At 65.3% G+C, this 20,009-nt stretch overlaps 4 protein-coding genes across 6 annotated transcripts in view; 1 reads left to right on the top strand and 3 right to left on the bottom strand.

Annotated features, from left to right (window-relative positions):
• Positions 1–211: 211 nt before the first annotated feature.
• Positions 212–4,839, top strand: MST1 (macrophage stimulating 1). The gene is made up of 18 exons (XM_059479932.1): positions 212–360; positions 737–878; positions 1,036–1,148; positions 1,267–1,381; positions 1,591–1,727; positions 1,799–1,919; positions 2,016–2,134; positions 2,220–2,382; positions 2,477–2,607; positions 2,690–2,792; positions 2,906–3,042; positions 3,164–3,199; positions 3,282–3,393; positions 3,464–3,541; positions 3,606–3,752; positions 3,831–3,937; positions 4,383–4,522; positions 4,603–4,839. Exons 1-18 carry the CDS (start codon positions 309–311, stop codon positions 4,762–4,764), a joined length of 2,115 nt encoding a protein of 704 aa, XP_059335915.1. The 5' UTR covers positions 212–308; the 3' UTR covers positions 4,765–4,839.
• Positions 4,834–9,341, bottom strand: LOC132078051 (acylamino-acid-releasing enzyme-like). The gene is made up of 22 exons (XM_059479933.1): positions 9,289–9,341; positions 9,070–9,178; positions 8,864–8,993; positions 8,683–8,764; positions 8,515–8,590; positions 8,243–8,385; positions 7,903–8,040; positions 7,739–7,830; positions 7,607–7,647; positions 7,419–7,540; positions 7,193–7,253; positions 7,009–7,103; positions 6,876–6,927; positions 6,717–6,805; positions 6,380–6,521; positions 6,168–6,245; positions 6,015–6,095; positions 5,850–5,938; positions 5,569–5,759; positions 5,393–5,495; positions 5,197–5,303; positions 4,834–5,116 (listed from the first exon to the last, which is right to left on the bottom strand). The coding sequence occupies exons 1-22, from the start codon at positions 9,316–9,318 to the stop codon at positions 4,978–4,980; spliced, it is 2,190 nt and encodes a 729-aa protein (XP_059335916.1). The 5' UTR covers positions 9,319–9,341; the 3' UTR covers positions 4,834–4,977.
• Positions 9,342–9,587: 246 nt separating this feature from the next.
• On the bottom strand, positions 9,588–14,563 carry LOC132078140 (acylamino-acid-releasing enzyme-like). 3 transcript variants are annotated; one of them, XM_059480089.1, is made up of 22 exons: positions 14,108–14,563; positions 13,448–13,577; positions 13,224–13,350; positions 13,050–13,143; positions 12,869–12,944; positions 12,631–12,794; positions 12,421–12,558; positions 12,241–12,332; positions 12,089–12,129; positions 11,890–12,011; positions 11,672–11,732; positions 11,506–11,603; positions 11,378–11,429; positions 11,207–11,295; positions 10,960–11,098; positions 10,800–10,883; positions 10,646–10,726; positions 10,463–10,551; positions 10,170–10,360; positions 9,990–10,092; positions 9,810–9,916; positions 9,588–9,741 (listed from the first exon to the last, which is right to left on the bottom strand). In XM_059480089.1, exons 1-22 carry the CDS (start codon positions 14,117–14,119, stop codon positions 9,636–9,638), a joined length of 2,196 nt encoding a protein of 731 aa, XP_059336072.1. In that variant the 5' UTR covers positions 14,120–14,563; the 3' UTR covers positions 9,588–9,635. The 3 variants fall into 3 exon arrangements, with proteins under 3 accessions (XP_059336072.1, XP_059336071.1, XP_059336073.1); XM_059480088.1 differs by having other exon boundaries at positions 13,448–13,595; positions 14,108–14,122; XM_059480090.1 differs by lacking the exon at positions 14,108–14,563 and adding an exon at positions 13,752–14,004.
• A 2,213-nt stretch (positions 14,564–16,776) lies between these two features.
• Positions 16,777–20,009, bottom strand: part of BSN (bassoon presynaptic cytomatrix protein) — an 87,451-nt gene continuing 84,218 nt past the window's right edge. The window contains exons 7-12 of the mRNA XM_059480426.1: positions 18,996–19,732; positions 18,553–18,646; positions 18,281–18,424; positions 18,043–18,097; positions 17,859–17,956; positions 16,777–17,334 (exon numbers count right to left, since the gene is read on the bottom strand). Of these exons, the coding sequence (XP_059336409.1) occupies positions 18,057–18,097; positions 18,281–18,424; positions 18,553–18,646; positions 18,996–19,732 (1,016 nt within the window). The 3' untranslated portion in view covers positions 16,777–17,334; positions 17,859–17,956; positions 18,043–18,056. The remainder of the gene's footprint in view (positions 17,335–17,858; positions 17,957–18,042; positions 18,098–18,280; positions 18,425–18,552; positions 18,647–18,995; positions 19,733–20,009) is intronic.

Below are 20,009 nucleotides of genomic sequence, written 5' to 3'. Positions count from 1 at the left end.
CCGCCCCCTGCGCCCAGGCCCCACCCACGCCCCTGGCGGGTCCGCCGCGGGGTGACCCCGGCCCCGCCAGAACCCGCCCCGCCGCTCAGGCCCCGCCCCGCCCTGCACGTGCCCGCCCCGGGGTGACCCCGGGCCCGCCTGGCCCCGCCCCGCCGCTCAGGCCCCGCCCCGCCGCCCTTGGCCCCGCCCCGCCCCACGCGTGCCCGCTGCGGGGTGACCCCGGGCCCGCCTGGCCCCGAGCCTGGCCGCAAATATTTGCTCGGGGCCGTCCCGGAGCTCCAGCGGCCCCGGGACGCGCGGCCGCCGCCATGCAGCCCGTGCTGGGGGTCCTGTTCGCCCTGGCCGCGGCTCTGGGCTCAGGTAGGGCCCCAGGCTGGGTCGCCGAGGGGCTGGAGGGCGCGGGGCAGTGCGGGGCCCAAGGCAGGGCCGGCGGCCGGGCCGGGAGCCTGCAGGCCATGCCCTGTCCCACGGCGGTGCCGGAAGCAGCGGGTGATGTAGGGCAGGGACCCTCCTGCTCCAGGGCACATGGGTCAGGACATAGGACAGGGATCCCCTGCTCCATATTCCATGGATCCCATAGTACGTAGGACAGTTCCCCTCCTCCATGGGACACGGGTCCCATGTTCTGTGGGACAGAGATATCCTGCTCCATGGGGCGGGGATCCAACACTCCACAGGGCGCCGGTGCTCATGCTGTGCCCCCATGGGCACGCTGAGCTCCTGCCACATTCCCCAGGCCACCGCTCACCCCTCAATGACTTCCAGCGCCTGCGAGCCACCGAGCTGCTGGCAGCGCCTGTGGACTCACCGCCACCGCTGCCGGAGCAGGGCACTGCGGAGCAGTGTGCCCAGCGCTGTGCTACCAGCCTGGCTTGCCGGTGAGCAGGACACGGTGCCACCCCAGGGCAGGTGGGAGTGCACGGGCCACAACACCGGGTCACTGCACTTGGACACTGGGTGCTCACGTGTGTGACCCAGGTCCTGCTGGCCCTGGCTTCACACGGTGCCATGCCAGACTCCTGCTGTGCCTCCCAGGGCTTTCCACCATGACCAGCAGAGCAAGTTGTGCCAGCTGCTGCCCTGGACCCAGCACTCACCCCGCATCCAGCTGCAGAAGAACATCCGCTATGACCTGTACCAGAAGAAAGGTGGGCTGGTGCCATGGGTGGGCATGGGGACACCTCAGACTGGGCACAGGCCACTCGGCACAGGACTCCTCATTGCCCATGTGCCTGGGGCTCTGAAGAGGTGCCTGGCTCTGCTCAGACTACCTGCGGGACTGCATCGTGGGCGATGGCTCCAGCTACCGCAGCACACGGGCCATGACGGAGAAGGGGCTGCGCTGCCAGCATTGGCAAGCCACAACACCACATGATCACAGGTGCCCCCGTGTCCCTGGCTGTCCCGTGGCACCTACCCTGGGCAGCATGGGGCAATGGGGAATGGGGTGGGAGCAGTGTGGGATAGCACGGGAGCAATGGGGACAGCTTGGGGGCAATGGCACTGACAGGGGTAGAGCATCATCCTTGCTGTGCCTGCTCCAGGGCAAAGGATTCCTGTCAGCCCTCCTACCCACTCTGCTGCCAGCAGGTTTCTGCCATCCCCTCGCAATGGGCTGGAGGAGAATTACTGCCGAAACCCTGACCGGGACAAGCGGGGCCCATGGTGTTACACTGTTGATCCCAATGTCCGGCACCAGAGCTGTGGCATAAAGAAGTGTGAGGATGGTGAGTTTCACATCCCAGGATCTCCCTGTGCTCTGTGTTTCCCCCACACTGAGCCCTGCAGTTGTTGGCAGCTGTCTGCATGACCTGCAATGGGGAGGATTACCGTGGCACCGTGGACCACACTGAATCAGGGACGGAGTGCCAGCGCTGGGACCTGCAGCACCCACACAAACACCCCTACCACCCCAACAAGTACTGGCCCCCAGTCCCCAGCTGTGCATTGCCCTCGAGTGCCATGTGCTGGGGAGATGGTGCCACCCCAACTGCTGCTCCCTGTCTCTGGCCCAGGTACCCTGACAAGGGGCTAGATGACAACTACTGTCGCAACCCTGACAGCTCCGAGCGGCCCTGGTGCTACACCACCGACCCTGAGCGGGAGCGCGAGTACTGCCGCATCCGCGTCTGCAGTAAGTCCCCACCAGCATCGTGCACAGGGTCCTGGTGCCACTCCTGACCCTGCTACTGTGCCCCTCTCTCTGGCCACACAAGCAGAAAAACGCCCACGGCCTGTCAACATCACCACTGGCTGCTTCAGGGGCAAGGGTGAAGGCTACCGTGGCAGAGTGAATGTCACCGTGTCGGGGATCCCCTGCCAGCGCTGGGACTCCCAGGTGCCCCATAAGCACCACTTCGTGCCCGAGAAGTACCCGTGCAAGTAAGGGGATGGCTGTGCACCCCAGGAGGGTGGTGCTGGGCAGCACCCATGAGTGTGGGATTGAGAGGGGACAGCCATGTGCCCCCTCCTCCAGGGACCTGCAGGAGAACTACTGCCGCAACCCCGATGGATCAGAGGCACCGTGGTGCTTCACCTCCCGCCCCACTGTCCGCATCGCCTTCTGCTTCCACATCCGCCGCTGCCCTGACGAGCAGGATGCCCAAGGTGAGCCACCCCAGGCACCTGTCCCTGGGTGCCCAACCCTGTGCCCGTGTGAGGGGTGCCAGCTGTCCCTGCCTGTCTCCAGAGTGCTACCACGGCCACGGCAAGCACTACCACGGCCACGTCAGCAAGACCCGCAAGGGAATCACCTGCCAGCCCTGGGCTGTCCAGACACCCCACGTGCCCCAGTGAGTGTGTGAGGGGGGGTGGTGGGTACACGGATGGGGATGGAGATGGGATTGGGGTGGGGTTGGAGATGAGGATGGGGATGGTGACAGTGATGGTGACTGCCTCCTGGCAGGATCTCACCTGCCACCCACCCTGAGGCACACCTGGAGGAGAACTACTGCCGCAACCCTGATGATGACAGCCATGGCCCCTGGTGCTACACCATGGACCCCCGTACCCCCTTTGATTATTGTGCCATCAAGCCCTGTTGTGAGCCCCTGCCCACATCCCTGCAGAGCTAGAGGGGACCCTGGCCACACACAGGGTAGTCTTGGTCCCCTCAGGGTGGCTGAATCCTGTGTCAGTGCTACCCTCTGTTTTCTCTCCGCAGCTGGCAGCACGGTGCCCTCCATCATGGAGAATACAGGTGGCGCCCCACGGGTCCTGGGTGGGCACGCTGGGGTGGGTGCTGGTGGTACAGCCCCAGCTGATGCCCACCCTGCCCACAGACACAGTGACATTTGAGCAGTGTGGCCAGCGGGAGGAGAGGCTGCAGCAGAAGGGGCGCATCGTTGGTGGCCAGCCTGGCAACTCGCCCTGGACTGTCAGCATCCGCAACCGGTGAGGGGGTGTCCCACGTGCGCTGCCATGTACTCAGTGTCCCCCCAGAGCTCACCCCCTGTCCCCACAGGGAGGGTGTGCACTTCTGCGGGGGATCCCTGGTGAAGGAGCAGTGGGTGATCAGCACACGCCAGTGCTTCTTCTCCTGGTAAGGCTGGGCTGGGGCGTGGGGTGGTGGGACCCCCCTGTGCCCTCATGTCCCTGTCCCACAGTGATGCCGACCTGACGGGCTATGAGGTGCAGCTGGGGACGCTCTTCAAGGACCCTGGCCCTGGGGATCCTGACCAACAGACCATCCCCATCGTGCGGATTGTCTGCGGCCCCTCTGAGTCCCAGCTGGTGATGCTGAAGCTAGCAAGGTGAGTGCCTGTGCCTTGGCCTCTGCCATGCTCCACTGCTGGCCAGGCTGGCACTGTCCCACTGCCCTTTTGCCACAGGCCAGCTGCTCTGACCAGGCGTGTGGCCCTGATCTGCCTGCCCCCCGAGCGCTATGTTGTGCCTGTGGGCACTGTCTGCGAGATCGCCGGCTGGGGGGAAACCAGAGGTACCTGCCACAGGCAGCCCCTGCTGGGGATTCCCTGTTCAATACAGCCCCTGCCAAAGCCATTCCATCCCCTCTGCCTGCAGCATCCATGTCTATGGCATGTCCCTGCTCACAGCATCCCTTGCTTGAAGTATCCCCTGCCTGCAGCAAGCCCCACATCCCTCGCATACCCCTGCTCACAGCATCTCCCTTCCATGGTGTTTTCCTGCCCATTCCATCCCCCTGCCTACAGCATCTCTTGCCCCTGCTATCACCCTGTCCATAGCATCCCTCTTCCACATTATCTCCCTTCCACATCCCCCTGCAATGACATTACTGCCATGCCATCCTCCTGTCCATGCACTCCCTGCCCACAGCATCCCCTGCCCGTGCCATTGCCCTGTATCCCTGCACACACGGTGCTCCCTGTCTCCCGTGCCCGCTGCCCCGCGCTCTCTGCCCGCAGGCACGGGGGACAGCAGCGTGCTGAACGTGGCACGGCTGCCAGTGCTGGCCCACGGCGAGTGCGACAGGGCACTGCGGGGGCGCCTCAAGGAGAGCGAGCTGTGCACTGCCCCCCTGCGTGCCGGTGTGGGCGCCTGCGAGGTGAGCTGGGCTGGGGACACCCAGCCCTGGGTGAGGGAAGGTGGTGGCACCAGGGTGACACCACTCTCTTCGTGCCACAGGGCGATTATGGCGGACCACTGGCTTGCCTCACCGCTAACTGCTGGGTGCTGGAGGGGGTGATCACCCCCTCCCGTGTGTGTGCCCGCACTGACCTGCCCGCCCTCTTCATCCGTGTTTCCCTCTATGTTGACTGGATCTACAAGGTGATGAAGATGGGCTGAGGTGGCATTCCCAGCCTGGCACAGCTGCCACTGCACAATAAAGGCACGCCCTTGGCCACAGGGGTCGGCACTGCACACGGTGTCACTTTTATTTAACACCAAACTCCAGCCCACATCCCTGCCCCTGGCTGCACTCACTCCATCTGCCTCTGGTGCTGGTGTGCTCCCCAGGGCCAGCAGTCACCCCGGGGCTGACCAGGACCACTGTGGGCACTAGGAGCTGTGCCAGCCTGTCTCATCCCGCCTGGGCTGCCCCAGGTGCTGGAGGAACCAGTGGGCACAGTTCTTGAAGACATCGGCCTCCGTCTCCACACCAGCCAGTGCATGGCCACCCTCTGGGTACCACAGCAGCCTGTGGGGAGGGGCAGGATGGGAAGATGCCCATCCAGCACCCCAGAGCTCCCTCCCAGCTCCCACCTGCACCCCACTCACCGTGCTGGCACACCCCTGACCCGCAGCACCCGGTACAGCTCCAGCGCCTGTGTGGGGCTGACGCGCCGGTCCCGGGCACCCACGCACAGCAACACCGGTGTCTGCACCTGCAGCACTGCCCTCAGTGGGTGCCTGACACCCCACACACCTGGCACCCCGCACCTGGCACCCCACACCCATCCTCACCCTGCCCTACCTGGGCTGCCTGGGCGATGGGTGAGCGCAGTAGCATGGTGGCCACGTCCTCAGCACATGGCACTCGCTCAAAGGAGTAGGGCAGCCCCAGGGAGGTGTAGCGCCTGCAGCACAGAGACACCAGTAGGTATCACAGGGACATGGCATGGCACAGCACAGGATGGGGGTAGCACTCACCAGTCAGGGATGTCAGAGGTGCCCAGCAGTGCGGGCAGGTTGGAGACAGGGCTGCGCAGGGCACAGGCTTGGTAACGCTCAGGCTCACAGGTGAGGAGGTGGAGGGCGATGAAGGCTCCGTGGGAGCCAGCCAGCAGAGCCAGGCGGTGTGGGTCCAGGGGCTCTCTGTGCAGCGCCTGCTCCACTGCCAGCTGCACCCGTGGGGCACCCACCATTGGCACCCAAACAGCAGCATCCTCCCAGCAGCATCCTCCCAGCACCCTCAGCCCAGCACCCCTCACCTGGGTGTCTGCCACATCCTGCTCACCCACACGGGAAAGCAGGGAGCTGATGCTGGCCTGGCCGAAGCCCAGGGAGCCACGATAGTTCACTGAGGAGACAGGTCCGTGGGTGCCATGTCTCACTGGGACACAGGGCCACATGTCCCCGAGCCCCACAGCACTCACCCAGGAGCACGGCGAAGCCCAGCTGGCACAGCGCAGCCATGCTCGGACGCCAGCGGGCATCGAAGACAGCATGGGGGCCACCTGGGGCCAGCATGGGCATCACCTGGGCTGCCACCAGCACTGCCAGGGTGTCCCCACTGTCCCCACACTCACCATGGGGGCACACAACAAGGGGGTGCGGTGGTGTGCCATCTGAGGGGCTCAGCAGCAGGGCCTCAAAAGCCTGGGTATCTGTGCCAGGGAAAGGGTCCCATTCAGCAGCCACCACCCTGGGCACCCAGCATCCTGCCCCCCACCACTCCCAAGGGTTCCTGGCACCCAGGCAGCACCAAGGTGCAGCAGGGGCACCCTGTACAGGGGCTCACCCTGTACATCAGGACCTTGCTCGCTGCAGGGTGGCTGGATCGTCAGGGTCTTCCAGGTGACACCAGGAACGGTTGGGGTCTCCTCCACTGGCACCCAGCCAAGGGGCAGCTCCTGGCCTGCTGGTGGCAGCACGGCCACCACCTGGGCACAGGCAATGGATGACACTGGGGCTGTGCCGTGGCAAGGCTGTGATATATTGGATCTGGCTGTGCCACACCACACTGTGCCTCCCTATGCCACACCACACCATGGCACGTGTGCCACACTGTGCTGTGTCTGGCTGCACATTGCTGTGCCATATCCCACTGTGCCACATGGTGCCAGGGCACTGCTCACCAGGCTGGGGGGGTGGTGGGGGGCTGAGCAGGTGGCCACCAGCAGGTCCCACTGGAGAGTGAGTAGCTCCCAACACCCTTCAGATGACCCTGGGGACAGAACACGTGTTGGTGACCACAGCTGCTCACTAGAGCACCACGGGTGGCCGGTACCTTGTACCTGCTGTGAGGTTGGTGACAGTGCACGCCTCGGTATCCACGAGCAGCAGGTCCTGTGGAGATGCAGAGCACAGGCAGTGGTGTCACCATGGGCTGTGTGGTCACGTCCCTGCCCTGCCATGCCCTGCACTCACCGTGCGGCTGCGCTGAGGGGTGCCCAGCACGGCTCGCCGGCTGTCAGCTGCCCAGCACCGTGGGGGCAGCACCTCCGTGTAGAGCCCGGCAAAGGCTGCAAGTGGGGCAAGGTCATGGGCACCTGGCAGGGAGTGGCACCAGCCCCCCATCAGAACCCAGCTCTGCCCACCATGCCGTGCTCACCCTCCGTGGGCTCCTGAACCACGTCGAGCACTGTCACTGTCTGCCTTGTCTGCCAGGTGAGCTGGGGAGAGCTAGTGTTCAGGGATGGACCCATGCCAGGGGAAACTGAGGCAGCAGGGAGGCTTGGGGACACCCCCACCCCAGCCAGGCACTGCGAGAGGCTGTGACACCTGGGCACTGTGCTGGCAGCACAAGGTGGCACAGCCGTGCCTGGTGCCCAACTCACCATGCGCAGGCGCAGACACTGCCGGTGGGGCCCCCCCACAGCCCCCTCCAGGTAGAGCAGGCGCTGGCCATCAGGGCTCAGCCGGGGGGAGCAGACAGAACCCTCCTCTGCTGACAGCAGCTCTGTGGGCACCAAGGGGTCAGCATCCCAGGGATGCCCAGGCACCCCCCCAGCACCCCAGCACTCACCGCAGCACCCACTGACAAGGTCCAAGTAGAAAATCCCTGACCTGGGAGGAAAAAGTGGGTCAGGTTGGACCCCCACTGTGCTGACACTGCATGGACATCCTGGCACGGTGCTGGTTGCTGGCTGGGACCCACCTCCTGTTGGAGCAGGCGTTCAGCCCCAGGCGGAAGGGCTTGTGCCACCAGCCCACGAACACCACACCACGGTCATCCGGGGACCACAGGGCCTGTGTGACAGTCAGGCTCATCCCACAGCCCCAGGCTGGGTCCCCTGGACGTTCCCTGCACCCCATCCTGACCTGGCCAGGGGAGAGGTGCTCTGGGATTCCCTCCAGCACTGACAGGCTGAGGCCCTGCAGGTCCAGGACGCAGAGGACTGGCATGCTGCGTGTGCTCAGGGCCTCCCCCCAGTCCTCGTGGTACACAAACTGCTTGCCCTGTGGCACAGACCCATCAGCCCCACGGCCGGTGCCCCCAGGCACGCAGCTCTGTCCATGACACGCTCATGGGATGTACGGCACACTCACGGGGTGCACAGCACGTTCAGGGGGTGCCTGGTGTGCCCAAGGGGCTTGTGCCATGTTCACAGTGCGCATGGCATGCTTGGGGGTGCACTGAACACACTCATGGGGCACCTACCTCCTCATCCTCATCCTCTGCTGCTGGCCAGGCTGCTCCAGGCACATCCCAGGGGCAGGGGGGCTGCGGTTTGGGCCGGCTCTTCTCAGCCACATAGAGGAGCCGTGTCTCCGAGTGCGACCAGGCCAGGCAGGCAAAAGGCCCTGGCATGGCAAAGGAGTGCCAAAGCCCAGCCTGGTACAGGCACAACTGGGCACCAGGTAGCCACCAGGGCTGCTGGCCACACCAATTCAGCCCTGCTGTGGGCGGGAACCGCGGGGAAGAGGCCCTACCCTCCGTGTAGACGTCCCCATGCTTCCCCAGCGCCGTGAGATCCACGCTGTGGCTGCATCCCCCGCCGTCCCACACCTGGGGGACGGGCGGCACACGGTGTACACGGTGCCCACCGCCCTGCACCGGCACCCGGCCCGCCCCGTGAGGGGCCGGCACAGCCGCGTTACCTCCAGCAGCTCGCGGCCCTGCGGCGGGCAGCGTTTGAGCGCGGCGCGGCGCTGGCCCGTGGGCGAGTCCTGGCTGAGGAGCCTGAGGGCGGGAGGGACGGCGGCTGCGGCGGGCCGTGCGCTGTGGGCAGCGGCCGCGGCACAGACACAGCGCCCCAGCCCGCACCCGCCCGTGCCCTACTGGTTGTGGATCTCAGCGCTGAGCGCGGTCCGGCTGACGGCGAGGCCCTGGCGGCCGGCTGTGCGCTGCAGGCTGTAGTGGCGGCCGAAGCACAGGAGCCGCCGGCGGGCCAGGTCGGGGCGGCTGCACTCTGAGGGACGGGACCGTCAGCGCCCGCTCACACCGACCGGCACAAAGGCGCGGGAGCGGCCGGGTCCGCCACTCACCGGTGTAGAGCTGGAAGGTCTGGCCCCCAGCCGCGGCCCTGAGGGCGGCACGGGTGACGGCAGGGAACCGGCTCAGCTCCCGGTAGCAGGCAGCGGGGCCGTGGGCCGCCTGGATGAGGGAAGGGACGTGCTGGACGGCGGTAAGCTCACCCCCCTGTCCATGCCCCCCGCCTGAAGCGGGGCTGTGCCCACCCACACGCCCCTGAGCCCCCTGCCCACCTCCACACCCTTCTCGGTCGCTGTGGCCATGGGGCTGTTCTCTGCCGGGCCGGGCCTGCCGCCCGCACTGGGACGGCTGCCAAAGCAGGCGGGAGGAGCCCGGCGGCAGCGCCCGGCCGGTGCCAGCCCTCCGGCCGCTCCCTCCATGGCCAGGCCGGGGTCACCCTTCCCATGGCCCAACACATCCCCATGGCACAACCGCACACCCGGGCAGCTGAAAGGTCCAGTGGCCACCAGCCCCTGGAGCTCTGGGAGTGGAAATGACACCGGTACCAGCACAACCACTAGAGACACTGGGGTGCTGAACTACATCGTTTATTGAGGGTCAGCAGCAGGGGTCAGCAGCCTTAGCACTGCAGGTGCTTGAGCAGCCACAGCGCCATGTTCATAAAGCCATCAGCTTCGGCTTCGACACCAGCCAGCGCATGGTTGTTCCCTGGGTACCAGAGCAGCCTAGAGGTGAAACAGGGATTAGTGCTGTGTCTGCACGCCACAGCTCAAGCCCTCAGCACCCCACTCACCGTGTGGGCACCCCCCGGACCTTGAGGGCACGGTAATACTCCAGACCCTGCTTGGGGGGCACACGCCGGTCATCCTCCCCCAGCATCAGCAGCACGGGTGCACGGACCTGCAGGAGCAGCACAGCCTCAGCAGTGGCACTGCTGTTGGGGACAGGGATGGGGATGGGGACAGTGACATACCTGGTCAGCATAGCGTATGGGTGACTTGTGCAGCATCTCTGTCCACTGGGCTGGGTCTGGCAGAGCATCAGGTTTGTAGGGCAGCCCTGTCTCTGTCAGGCACCTGCGGGCAAGAGAGTTGGGGGCACATGTGTGGCTGGGATGGCAAGGAGCCTGGGAAGCTGGGGTAGCAGTACTCACCAGTCCGGGATGTCGGTGGTGGCCACCATGGAGGCGATGTTCACCACGGGGTTGCGGACCACGCAGGCACGGTAGGTGTCAGGGAACTGCCCGATGAGGTGGCACGCCAGGAAGCCCCCATGCGAGCCACCGACCAGTGCCACCCGGGTAGCATCCAGCATCTCCTCCTGTAGCACCCGCTCCACACAGAGCTGCCACCATGGGGAACACCCACTGAGCAGGCAGCCCCACTTTCCCTTCTCAGGGCACCTGCAGGAGCACACAGTGCCCCAGGACCATGTGCCAGGCCATACCTGCACATCGCGTACGTCCTGCGTGCCCACGTTGCCTGGCAGGGAGGCCACGCTGTCCTGGCCAAAGCCCAGTGAGCCACGGTAATTCACTGTGTGGGGAGCAGTGTCAGAGCCCTTCCTCCTTCATGCCCCCACCCTGCCCCTCCATGGGTGCTGTGCCACCAGAGCCCTGGTGTCACTCACCCAGCAGCACAGCAAAGCCCGCACGGCACAGCGCCGCCGGGTACAGCATCCACCCGGCCGTGAAGACGGAGTGAGGACCACCTGCAAACGGCAAAAGCAAAAGGGGGGTGACACTGCCTGGCTGGGGTACAGTGGGATGGGGACAAGCTCTTACCATGGGGCATCACGACCAAGGGGGGCTTCTGGCCAGCGGGACCCTTGCTTGGGCGCATCAGGATGGCATCGAAGTCCAGGCCCCCTGTGGAGGCAGGGAGGGGGTGTCAGGGAGCAGTGAGGATGGTGGAGCACAGCCTGACCCCACCTCAGGCACTCACTGTACTGGGGATGCTCCTGCTCTGGTGTGGGCTGCAGGGTGCGGATGCCCCAGCTGATGCCAGGCATGGGGGGGGCATCCTGCAGGCAGATCCACTGTGTCTGTGCCTCATGGCCAGCAGCGGGCAGGACTGCCACTTTCTGTGCAGGGAGAGGAGTCAGTGCCTGTGCCAAAGGGCTGGTGGGCATGGGGGAGAGGGCTCAGTGCCCATGCCAAGGAGCTGGTGGGCACTGGGGACATGACTTTACCAACATGGGGGGGCAGCTAGGGGTGGAAAACCTGGCCACCAAGAGGTCCCGGTCAATGGTGAGGACAGACCAGCTTCCCTGGGGAGAATCTGGGGAGGAGGGGGTCAGACCTGCAGGTGTGACCCTCTCCCCACCCCTGGCACCACATGGCCCCATTGGCCTGTCACTCACCAGCTGTCAGCGAAGTTGTGGTGCCTGTTGCCGTGTCCACCACGAACACATCCTAGGGGCAGGAGAGCAGAGTTCAGTGGAGCCCTGACCCAGCCAGGCCCCCCCTGTGTCCCCCAGCACCCCCTCACCTGCTGGCTGCGCTGGGCCGTGTCCAGCAGGATCCTGCGGCTGTCGGCCGCCCAGCACATCCCTGGCAGCGCGCCACAGTAGATTCCCGGGAAGGCACCTGTGATCAGAGTGCTGGTACTCAGCATCCCCCTGAGTCTCCCCCAACACCCCCAGAGCTGTACTCACCCCATGCTTGCCGTGGCACAACCTCCAGCACCGTGCTGGTGTGTTTGGTGTACCAGTCGTACTGCAGGAGACATTGGGCAAGTTTTGGAGGGTCTCAGCCTGCCTGCCCCCACTGCAGCCCAAGGAGGGGACATTGCTGCCCTCCTGCCAGCCCCACCCCAGCATGGGCACCCTGGCACCTCCTTGGTGCCTGCCAGTGTCCCCCTGGTGCTGCTCACCATGCGGAGCTGGCTGCACTGCTGGTGGGGGCCCAGGACATTGTTTTCCAGGTAGACGATGCGGCAGCCATCGGGGCTGAGTCGTGGTGACCACACAGCCTTGGTGTCCTCAGAGAGCAGCTCTGCGTGGGCACGAGGGGATGGTGAGGGGTGGCAGGGGAGCCAGGGCACCAGCAGGATTGGGGCATACACTGCTTACCGCATCTCCCCCCTGTCAGGTCCACGTAGAAGAGCGCTGACCTGCCAGCACAGAGGGGTGTCACAGTGGGGTCAGGGGGCCAGGCTGTGGGGTTGGTGCCCTGCAGGGCCCACCAGCAGGGCTGGGCTGTGGGGTGCCCTGCAGGGACTCACCGGCGGTTCGTGCAGTACCGCAGCCCCAGGCGGAAGGGGTCGTGCCACCAGCCCACGAACACCACGCCGGTGTCCTCAGGTGACCAGAAAGCCTGTGGGGAGAGGGGAGATACTCAACACAAAATGCTGCTGGCTCCTGAAACCTCCCTTCTCTGGTTCCCTGCAGCTCCCCATCCTGACCTGGCCGGGAGAGAGGTGCTCTGGGATGCCCTCCAGCACCGAGATGCTGTTGCCCTCGATGTCCAGGACGCAGAGGACGGGCACACTGCGGGTGCTCAGCGTCTCTCCCCAGTCCTCGTGGTACACGAACTGCTCGCCCTGTGGCACAGTCTGGTCAGCCCCACAGCCACACAGCCAGCCCCCAGCTGACCCAGGGTGGGGGGACCCCACCTTGATGGGTGCATCCTCCTTCTTGGGGTGCCCTGTGTCCTCATCAGAGGTGCCCAGCTCGGGGGCTTTGCTCTGGAAGAAGGACTCAGCCTTGGGACGCTTCTTCTCCGCCACATAGAGCAGGTGGGTCTCCGAGTGAGACCAGGCAAGGCACCCAAACTGGTCTGCGGGGGCAGGTCAGCACTGGCCACCCTGCCCCCTGAAAACCCACATTCCCCGGCATCCCCCAGCCCCTCACCATCATCGTAGACGCTGCCATGCTTGTCCAGCGCTGTCAGGTCGATGCTTTTCACCTTCCGGTTCTGATCCCAGACCTGGGGGCAGAGATGCCAGGGCATCACCAGGTGCCAAGACACGGTGTGGTTCCAGCCCCGAACCCCAGTGAATAAATATCCATTTTCCCTCAGAACCCTCCTTACCTCCAGGAACTGCTTCTCTTTCTCCTTCTCCTTGGCAGGGACCTTGCGCAGGACGGCCTTCAGCATCCCACTGGGGGACTCCCGGCTCAGCAGCCTGAGGGTGAGTGGGTGAGTGCCCACCAGCCCCCACTTACTGCTTCCCCCAGGACGTGTGAGGGGCAGGATGGGACTTACTCGTCCTTGATCTCAGAGCAGGTGCCAGCGGGCCCCGAGTAGACAATGGAGGCTCCATCGTGGAAGATGAGATACTGACGGCAGAACTTGATGTTCTCAGCCCTCGCCAGGTCCCGCTGTGACCACTCTGCGGGGAGCAGGGTGAGGCACCAGCTGCATCACTACCAGCCAGGCAAGGACTCCCCGGACTCCTCTTTCCCTCCCAGTCCTCCCCATCCCCGTACCGGTGTAGAGGCTGCAGTACTTGCCCCCGTACTGGGTGGTGAGGTCGGGGCCGAGGCAGGCGGTGCTGAGCCCCGGGTGCTGGCTCAGCTCTCGGTACAGCTCCGACAGCTCCTCCGCACGTGGCTGTACCTGCGGGACACGCCGCGGCTGGAGGGGAGGGGGGCCGGACCGGGGAGTAACGGGGCACAGGGGCACTTAATGGGGCTCCAGTATAGACGGGGGGGATTTTGGGGGGTACTGGGGGCAGCGCTTGAAGAGGAGGAGAACATGGGGGAGGAGAACAGCGCAGGACTGGGGCAATACCGGGGGTGCAGAGCCAGGACACTACTGGGGCACCAGGGACCAGGAAGGCACTGGAGAGCAGATCCTGGGGTACATAGCCGGGACCAGGAGGGCACTGGGACAGTTGCGGGGGTACCCGTGACCACCAGGATCCTGAGTGCAGGTCCTGGGGTGCAAAGGAGCCTAGGAGGGTGCTGCAGCAGTTGGAGTCTATGGAGGAAGTGGAAGGGTACGGGGGTGGTGCCGAGCCGGAGAGCCGGCGGAGCAGCGGGGTCGGGGGGCGCGGGGGCGCTGCGGGACGGGATCCCGGGGGACGGACGGGGGGGGCAGCGGGGGAGGGTCCCGGGGCTCTGACGTCACTCCCCCCATTCCCTCACCGGCGGCTCCATGTCCTCGCGACGGGGGGCGGGGCCAGGCTCGGCACTTCCGGGATGGGGCGGGGCCTCAGGCCTGCGGCACCTCCCATTGGCTGCGGTGCTCGGGGCACCTCCCGCTTTGAGGCGCCCCCCGGTGGGCGCGGGCGGCGCTGCAGCCGCATGCAGGACAGTCCCCGGTACCCCCGACGCGTCCCGGCGGCCGTCCCCTGCCGCCGATCGCCCCCGGGGCCCTCTGAGGCGGCAGCCGGGGGACAGACCGCGGCCCCGTGTGGTAGTCAGGGAGAGGCGCTGCGGAAGATTGTCGCGATGTTACGGAAAGGCAGGACCCTCTGTTCCCCATAGATAGGACCTTCTGTTCCCCATAGATAAGACCCTCAGTTACTCATAGATAAGAAATTAACATAGGAATGTGGCCCCACTAACAGTAGGAATGTTGCCCCACTGAAGCCAGTAACTTTCCACTCCTTACCCAGTACTTTTCCATTCCCTACTAACCATAGATAAGAAAGACAAACCCCTTTTTGACGTAGAGACCCCTTAGACTATAAGACCCCACGAGAAGAAGTAATAAACGCCTTTTGACCGTCCACCACATTGGTGTCTGCGTGTGTCATTGGCCCGAACGGCCCTGGAGAGTGGGCTGTCGAGCTGTACCTCAGAACCAGGTCGCCTGCCTTGGTATAGAAGGCAACAGCCCCGCAGCCTCTGGATCGTCCCGGGGTGGTTTGCCCACCGGGTGGTTGCAGAACAGGGGCTCTATGCGCAGGACCGGGTGGATCGGACTCGAGAGGCACAGGGATCCCAGCCCCGCAGCCTGGCTGGGGGGTATCGGGCCATCGGGGGCCCACGGGACTGAGCAGCCTGCTCAGGGGGGTGGGATTGAGTCATTGGCGCCCGCAGCAGCTCTGCCAACGGGGATTGGGCCCTTGGGAGCCCACCAGAGCCAGCAGCCTGGCCAGGCAGGTGAGATCGGGTCCTTGATGCCCACAGGGACCCCCTATCCCTGCAGCCCAGCTGTGAGTGGTAGAGCTCAACAGTGCTTGGTGACAACCAGATCCATTCCAGCTACCCCCACCACGGCAGGGGTCCCGATCCCCCGTCCCCCACACTGCAGGCAGGCAAGAATCTGGGCCAGTCCGTGGTTTGTGTCAAGTCCTTTTTATTCTGTTCCCACAGAAACACCTGGTGAGGGGGCAGCTTCTGGGAGGGAGTCACGACACAGCGGCGGGGGTGGTACGGCACGGTACGGCACGGTACGGCACGGTACGGGGTCACTACGGGTGGCACAGAGCACAGCAGACACGCACACCGTCACAATGTTCAGAGGGAGCGCACCCGGCATCGCACTTACCGCTGGAAAGGGCGCCCAGCCGCGCTCGGCCCTCGCTCTTTGCACGCCCCGTCCCCCCGCCCTGTCCAGCAGATCGCCACACCTGGGGCTGGGGGCCCGGCCCTGCGGGGGCTGCGCGCTCCCGCTCCTGGCAGGCACGAAGGCAAGGTGGCGGATGTGCTCGGGCGGCGACACTGGCCCCGGCGGGGGTCTCGGTCCCGCGTGCGGTTGACACACTGTACAAGTATTTACAGCGCGGGGAGCGGCGGGGCCGGCGGCCCGCGGGAGGCGCCCCCGGGCTCTGCACTTGTCACGGGCCGGGAGAGGCGGAGGCGGAGGGCGGGGCCGGGGCTCTCCTCCCCCGTGCCACAGCCGCCGGCCTGCCCCCAGCCCTGGGCACCGACCGGCAGAGCTCCCGGCCAGGGATCCGCCACAAAGCGTGGGCTTCCCGCGGCAGCCGGGTCCTCGATCACAAGTGCATAAATCTGCTAAGAGCTTTCAGTACAGCGATGGACTGATGGAGAAGAAAAAAAGAAAAGTCCAGGCAAAGAACAGCAAGCACTGAAAGGCGGGTGGAACCGTGCAGAGAAGTAGCAAGCCATGCTCTAGGACGGGACAGACGGTCACGGGCGCTAGGGCTGCCCTTTGGCAAAGTGGCCCTCCGTGGGTCGAACATGCCACGAATTCATACGCACGGGTGGTCGGTACTGAATAGTTCTCGGGTCGCTCGGCGGCACGCTTTGCGATGGAACCCTTAGGCGCGACATTGAACTGATTAGCTATTCACAGGTCTTGTTCTGGAGTCGTGTTATTTCGTTGCATAGAACATCAGGCGGGGGAGCGGGCGGCTGCCCCACGCCACGGGGGTGTCGGCGGGGCGCTGCCAGCGCGGGGAGGCGGCGGGGCGCGGGCGAGCCCCCTCCTCGGGCTGCCTCCCCCCCTGGGAATCCCCTCCTGGCAGGGCGAGTGGGCTTTGGCCGCCGGCCGCTGCGCCGGCCGTCCCCGCAAAATGGCTTGAGAAGGACTTGGATTGCACAGTAAAAGGAAGGATACTGCCGGAGGCAAAGCTCTCCTGATCTTGTTCCACGGGATTTGTGCTCTTTTGTAGCCTCCTGCACTCTATTGCTTCTACAGACGACAGCCCGTGTGCTAACTCATCGCACAAAGCAAAGAGGGAAGAGGATTTGGTATAAACTTTAGAAAAATAAAACCCCGAAACCAAAAGAAAATGAACCCAAAGAAACCGAGGAAAAAAGGACCCCCCCTGACGACGCCCCGTGCCCCCCCCCCCCACCCCCCGGTGCGGATGAGGTATACACAGAAATCAAAGTGGGATGATTAAGGCTGTTCTTGAAAGAAAAGGGGTGCCCGGCGGCAGGCGCGCTGGCTGCGTGGCGAGGGCGAGCGCGGCCCTTTCAATGCTTCCAATGGCTTCGGGACAAGCGCCCAGCCGGCCGCGCCGCCTGTCAGAGTCCTATGGCCTCGTATTTCGGTAGTGAACAGTGTTAGGTCCTAGCTGACGCGCCCCGGGCTCCCCGGCGCAGTGCGGGGGGCGCGGGGACGGCCCCGGCGGGGCGGGTGGGGTCGGGAAGGAGGAGCGGCGCCCACGGCGCCCAGCCCTCGGCTCGCGGGGGGGAAAAACCTATGAAGAGGCCAGAGCTGGGGTTCAGAGGGAACAACTCTGCGTATAATCTTGAGAAAGGGCCGCAGCCGACCTACGGGGCCTGACCCGACGGTCCGGACCAGGCCCATCCCCTCGGGGCAGCTGCCGGGGCTCGCCGAGTGCCGCGCCGGAGCTGCTCGCCAGGCGTGGGGGGCACCCGCCCCGGGGCGTCCGCCGGGCCTCTGCTCGGCCGTCGTTTGGTCCAGCATCCAGGGATCGCCCTGTTTTCAAAAGCTTGCGGGAGACAGAGAGGGAGAGAGAGAGAAAGAAAGAGAGAGAGAGACAGAGAGAGAGAGAGCGAGAGAGAGAGGCGTTAGTCCGAGCAGCCTCTCCCCGCGGAAGGGTCCCCGCCGAGCGGCAGCGCTGGCCCGAGCAAAAAGGCCCCAGAGAGCCAAGAGGCACTGCCAGCGGAGCAGCTGCCGCCGCCTCCGCCCGCCCCCGCGCTGGACGGGCTCCCGGAGCAGAGCCCGGACCACCCAAAGCTTCCCTGGAAACCCAGGGTCTGCACCAGCGCTGCCGAGACTGTGGAACAAGGCCAAGCCTCCACGCCTCGGCCTGGGGCCAGCACCTGGGGATGAAGATGGCGATGAGTGACCCAGCATGAAGGGGATGGGTCCATGCTGTGTCTTTCCCAGCCTGGGGGCTGAGAGTATGGCAAAGCAGGGCTCAGCAGGTGCTCAGGGGACAGTGGTGCTGCTGGAACCTCAGAGGTGGCACAGCAGAGGGGAGTTGTGTGCTGGTGTGCCCTGTACACTCACCGTTATACTCAGAGTCTGGCGCCGCGTGCTGAATTCATTGGCTTCTTCATAGGTTTTTCCACTGCAACGACTCAAATCTCCACTCACTTCCCAAACTCCTGCAGTGGAAGGGAGGAGGAGGGCATCAGGCACGGCCGGGGCAGGGAGAGCCCATGGCAAAGTGCCCACTGCTGGCTGCACTCACCTTGTGCCGTTCTCTCACCAGAACGAAGTGAACTTCTTGCCGAAAGCTGACACCGCTGTGGGGAAGGCAGGACAGGTGTCAGGATGGTGTAGTGACCCTGGTCCCCCACCTCCCTGGGCCCCAAACTGTGGGAGCACTGCATCCCACTGGCTGCACCCAGCCATCCCCAAGGTGCCCGACTCTGTCTCGGTGCAGAAGAGCACCATCGCCCTGTCCCCATCCCGGGAGCAGCCCTCACCTTCAGTTAGTTTGCCTGCTTGTTCCGCTGCCCCCCCTGGCAGGATTTTGGAGAAGACACTCTCTCCTTCCCCGCCGGGCTGCCCTGTGGCCATGCCTGCGGGACCACGTGGCCCAGCCGCCCTTGGACCGGCCTTGCTGTCTGCTGGGGGACAAACGAAGCCACTGTTAGCAGGGGACAGGCCCGGCTGGCAGAGCTCAGCCGAGCTTTGGGGTGCCAAGCAGCTGGCATGGGATGGGACAGATGGCACAGTGCCACTAGGGCTCACTGACCTGCTGCTCCCAGGGGCTGTGCTGATGGTGCTCTCCCCGGCTGCTGTGGCACTTTTGCTGCAGGTTTGGACGTGTCTGTCGGCTCCACTTTTGTCTGGAAAGGAGAAAACAGTTCTCAGGGCTCACCCTCCCAACAGAGCATCTGCTAGGGGTGGCACAGTCTGGGAGGTGACACTGAAACCCCCAAACACTGCTCCACAACCCCAGAAGACGAGCAAAGCATCCAGGACAGAGTGTTGTCCCCTCCTGGGTCCCCTCGAGGGGATGGCAGCTTCCACAGCACCTATGGGTGTCTGTATTGGGTGTGTGAGTGGGATACACTTTACTCCATGGCTCCCATTCCCAACACTTCCCCTGCCAGCCCCTGGCCGCAGCCAGCTGTGCCGATTCCAGGCCGAGCTGTGGGGTCAGGATGCAGCCTGGCCAGCTAAGCCTGTACTTACCGCCGGTGCTGGGTGCCCGCCCGGCTGTGCATGGAGTGTGGCCGGTGCCTTCCCTGCTGCCTGGGCCGGCCCTGGCTGCTGCTGCGGTGGCCGGGACGAGGGGGGTCCCTGTGTCCTGCCCCTGGTCTCAGGCTGTGCCGAGCTTGCTGGCTGGGCAGCCTGGCGTGCTGCCGGCTGCTGCCGCGCTGCCGGCTGCCCTGCCTGCTGCTGCCTGGCCGCCGGCTGCTGTGGGTGCGTGAGGGGCTCCTGCTTCGGCGCTGGCGCGGCCGGCCCGTGCGGCTGGGAAGGTTTCTGTGCCTTGGGGGTCTCAGTGCCGTGGTGGTGAGCAGCGGGGCGGGATGATGGGGCGTAATCAGCGGAGCTGGGGCCGTAAGACGCGCGGGACTCGGGCTGCTGCGCCTTCTTGGGGCCGGCTGAAGGCCCGTGGCCACGGGGCTCATGGCGGCCAGATTCTCGTGGGTGCTGCTTCGATGAGCGGCGTGGGGGCTCGTCGCTGGCGTGCCGGGAGGAGCCAGCGTGGCGATCGTAGTCCCTGTGGTGCCGGTGCTCGCGGTGTTGGGGGTAGTCGTCATGCTGCCACGGGTCTTCATCGGGGGGCTCGTCATAATCGTGGTAGGTGTGCTTAACTGGGGGTCTCTTCTGTGAGGAAGAGTGGCCACCGTAGTGCCTGACCCTCTCTGCCCGCGCCTCCCTGGGCTTATCAAACCAGTCTGTTTCCTCCTGACCCAAATGATAGGCTTCGGAAACCAAAAACAAACCACAGTCAATCTCTCGCTCGAGGCTGCGCGGGCGGAAGCCATGCAATGAAGTGGGAGGGACAAGCAGCGGGCACGCGCGCGGGGGACAGCACGTGCCGGTGGGGACGGGACGCGGCGCAGCAGGGCACCGTGCAGGACCGGCTAACACCGAACACCCAGGGCAGGGGGAGGAAGGCACGTGTCAAGCAAACTGAGGCGGTGAGAGTGTCTCTGCGTACGAGCGGACGGGCATGCCCCGGGGAAGTGCCATGCTCTG

Source organism: Ammospiza nelsoni, chromosome 11, assembly GCF_027579445.1.
Source record: "Ammospiza nelsoni isolate bAmmNel1 chromosome 11, bAmmNel1.pri, whole genome shotgun sequence".
NCBI lineage: Eukaryota > Metazoa > Chordata > Aves > Passeriformes > Passerellidae > Ammospiza > Ammospiza nelsoni.
The sequence above is the reverse complement of the archived record's forward strand: the minus strand, read 5'-3'. Positions and strand labels throughout refer to the sequence as shown.

Excerpts from the sequence above, each read along its gene's own strand:
- LOC132078140 (XM_059480088.1), bottom strand. Across the intron at positions 12,012-12,088 it reads CCTGACAGGGGGGAGATGCG|AGCTGCTCTCTGAGGACACC; the intron begins GTAAGCAGTGTA and ends GTGCCCACGCAG. Across the intron at positions 9,917-9,989 it reads CCATACGCTATGCTGACCAG|GTCCGTGCACCCGTGCTGCT; the intron begins GTATGTCACTGT and ends CTGCTCCTGCAG.
- MST1 (XM_059479932.1), top strand. The coding sequence starts at position 309 with ATGCAGCCCGTGCTGGGGGTCCTGTTCGCCCTGGCCGCGGCTCTGGGC. Across the intron at positions 1,382-1,590 it reads ACAACACCACATGATCACAG|GTTTCTGCCATCCCCTCGCA; the intron begins GTGCCCCCGTGT and ends TGCTGCCAGCAG. Across the intron at positions 3,394-3,463 it reads ACTGTCAGCATCCGCAACCG|GGAGGGTGTGCACTTCTGCG; the intron begins GTGAGGGGGTGT and ends CTGTCCCCACAG.
- LOC132078051 (XM_059479933.1), bottom strand. The coding sequence starts at position 9,318 with ATGGCCACAGCGACCGAGAAGGGTGTGGAG. Across the intron at positions 7,831-7,902 it reads AGCACCTCTCCCCTGGCCAG|GCCCTGTGGTCCCCGGATGA; the intron begins GTCAGGATGGGG and ends ACTGTCACACAG. Across the intron at positions 6,522-6,716 it reads CCCACCACCCCCCCAGCCTG|GTGGTGGCCGTGCTGCCACC; the intron begins GTGAGCAGTGCC and ends GCCTGTGCCCAG.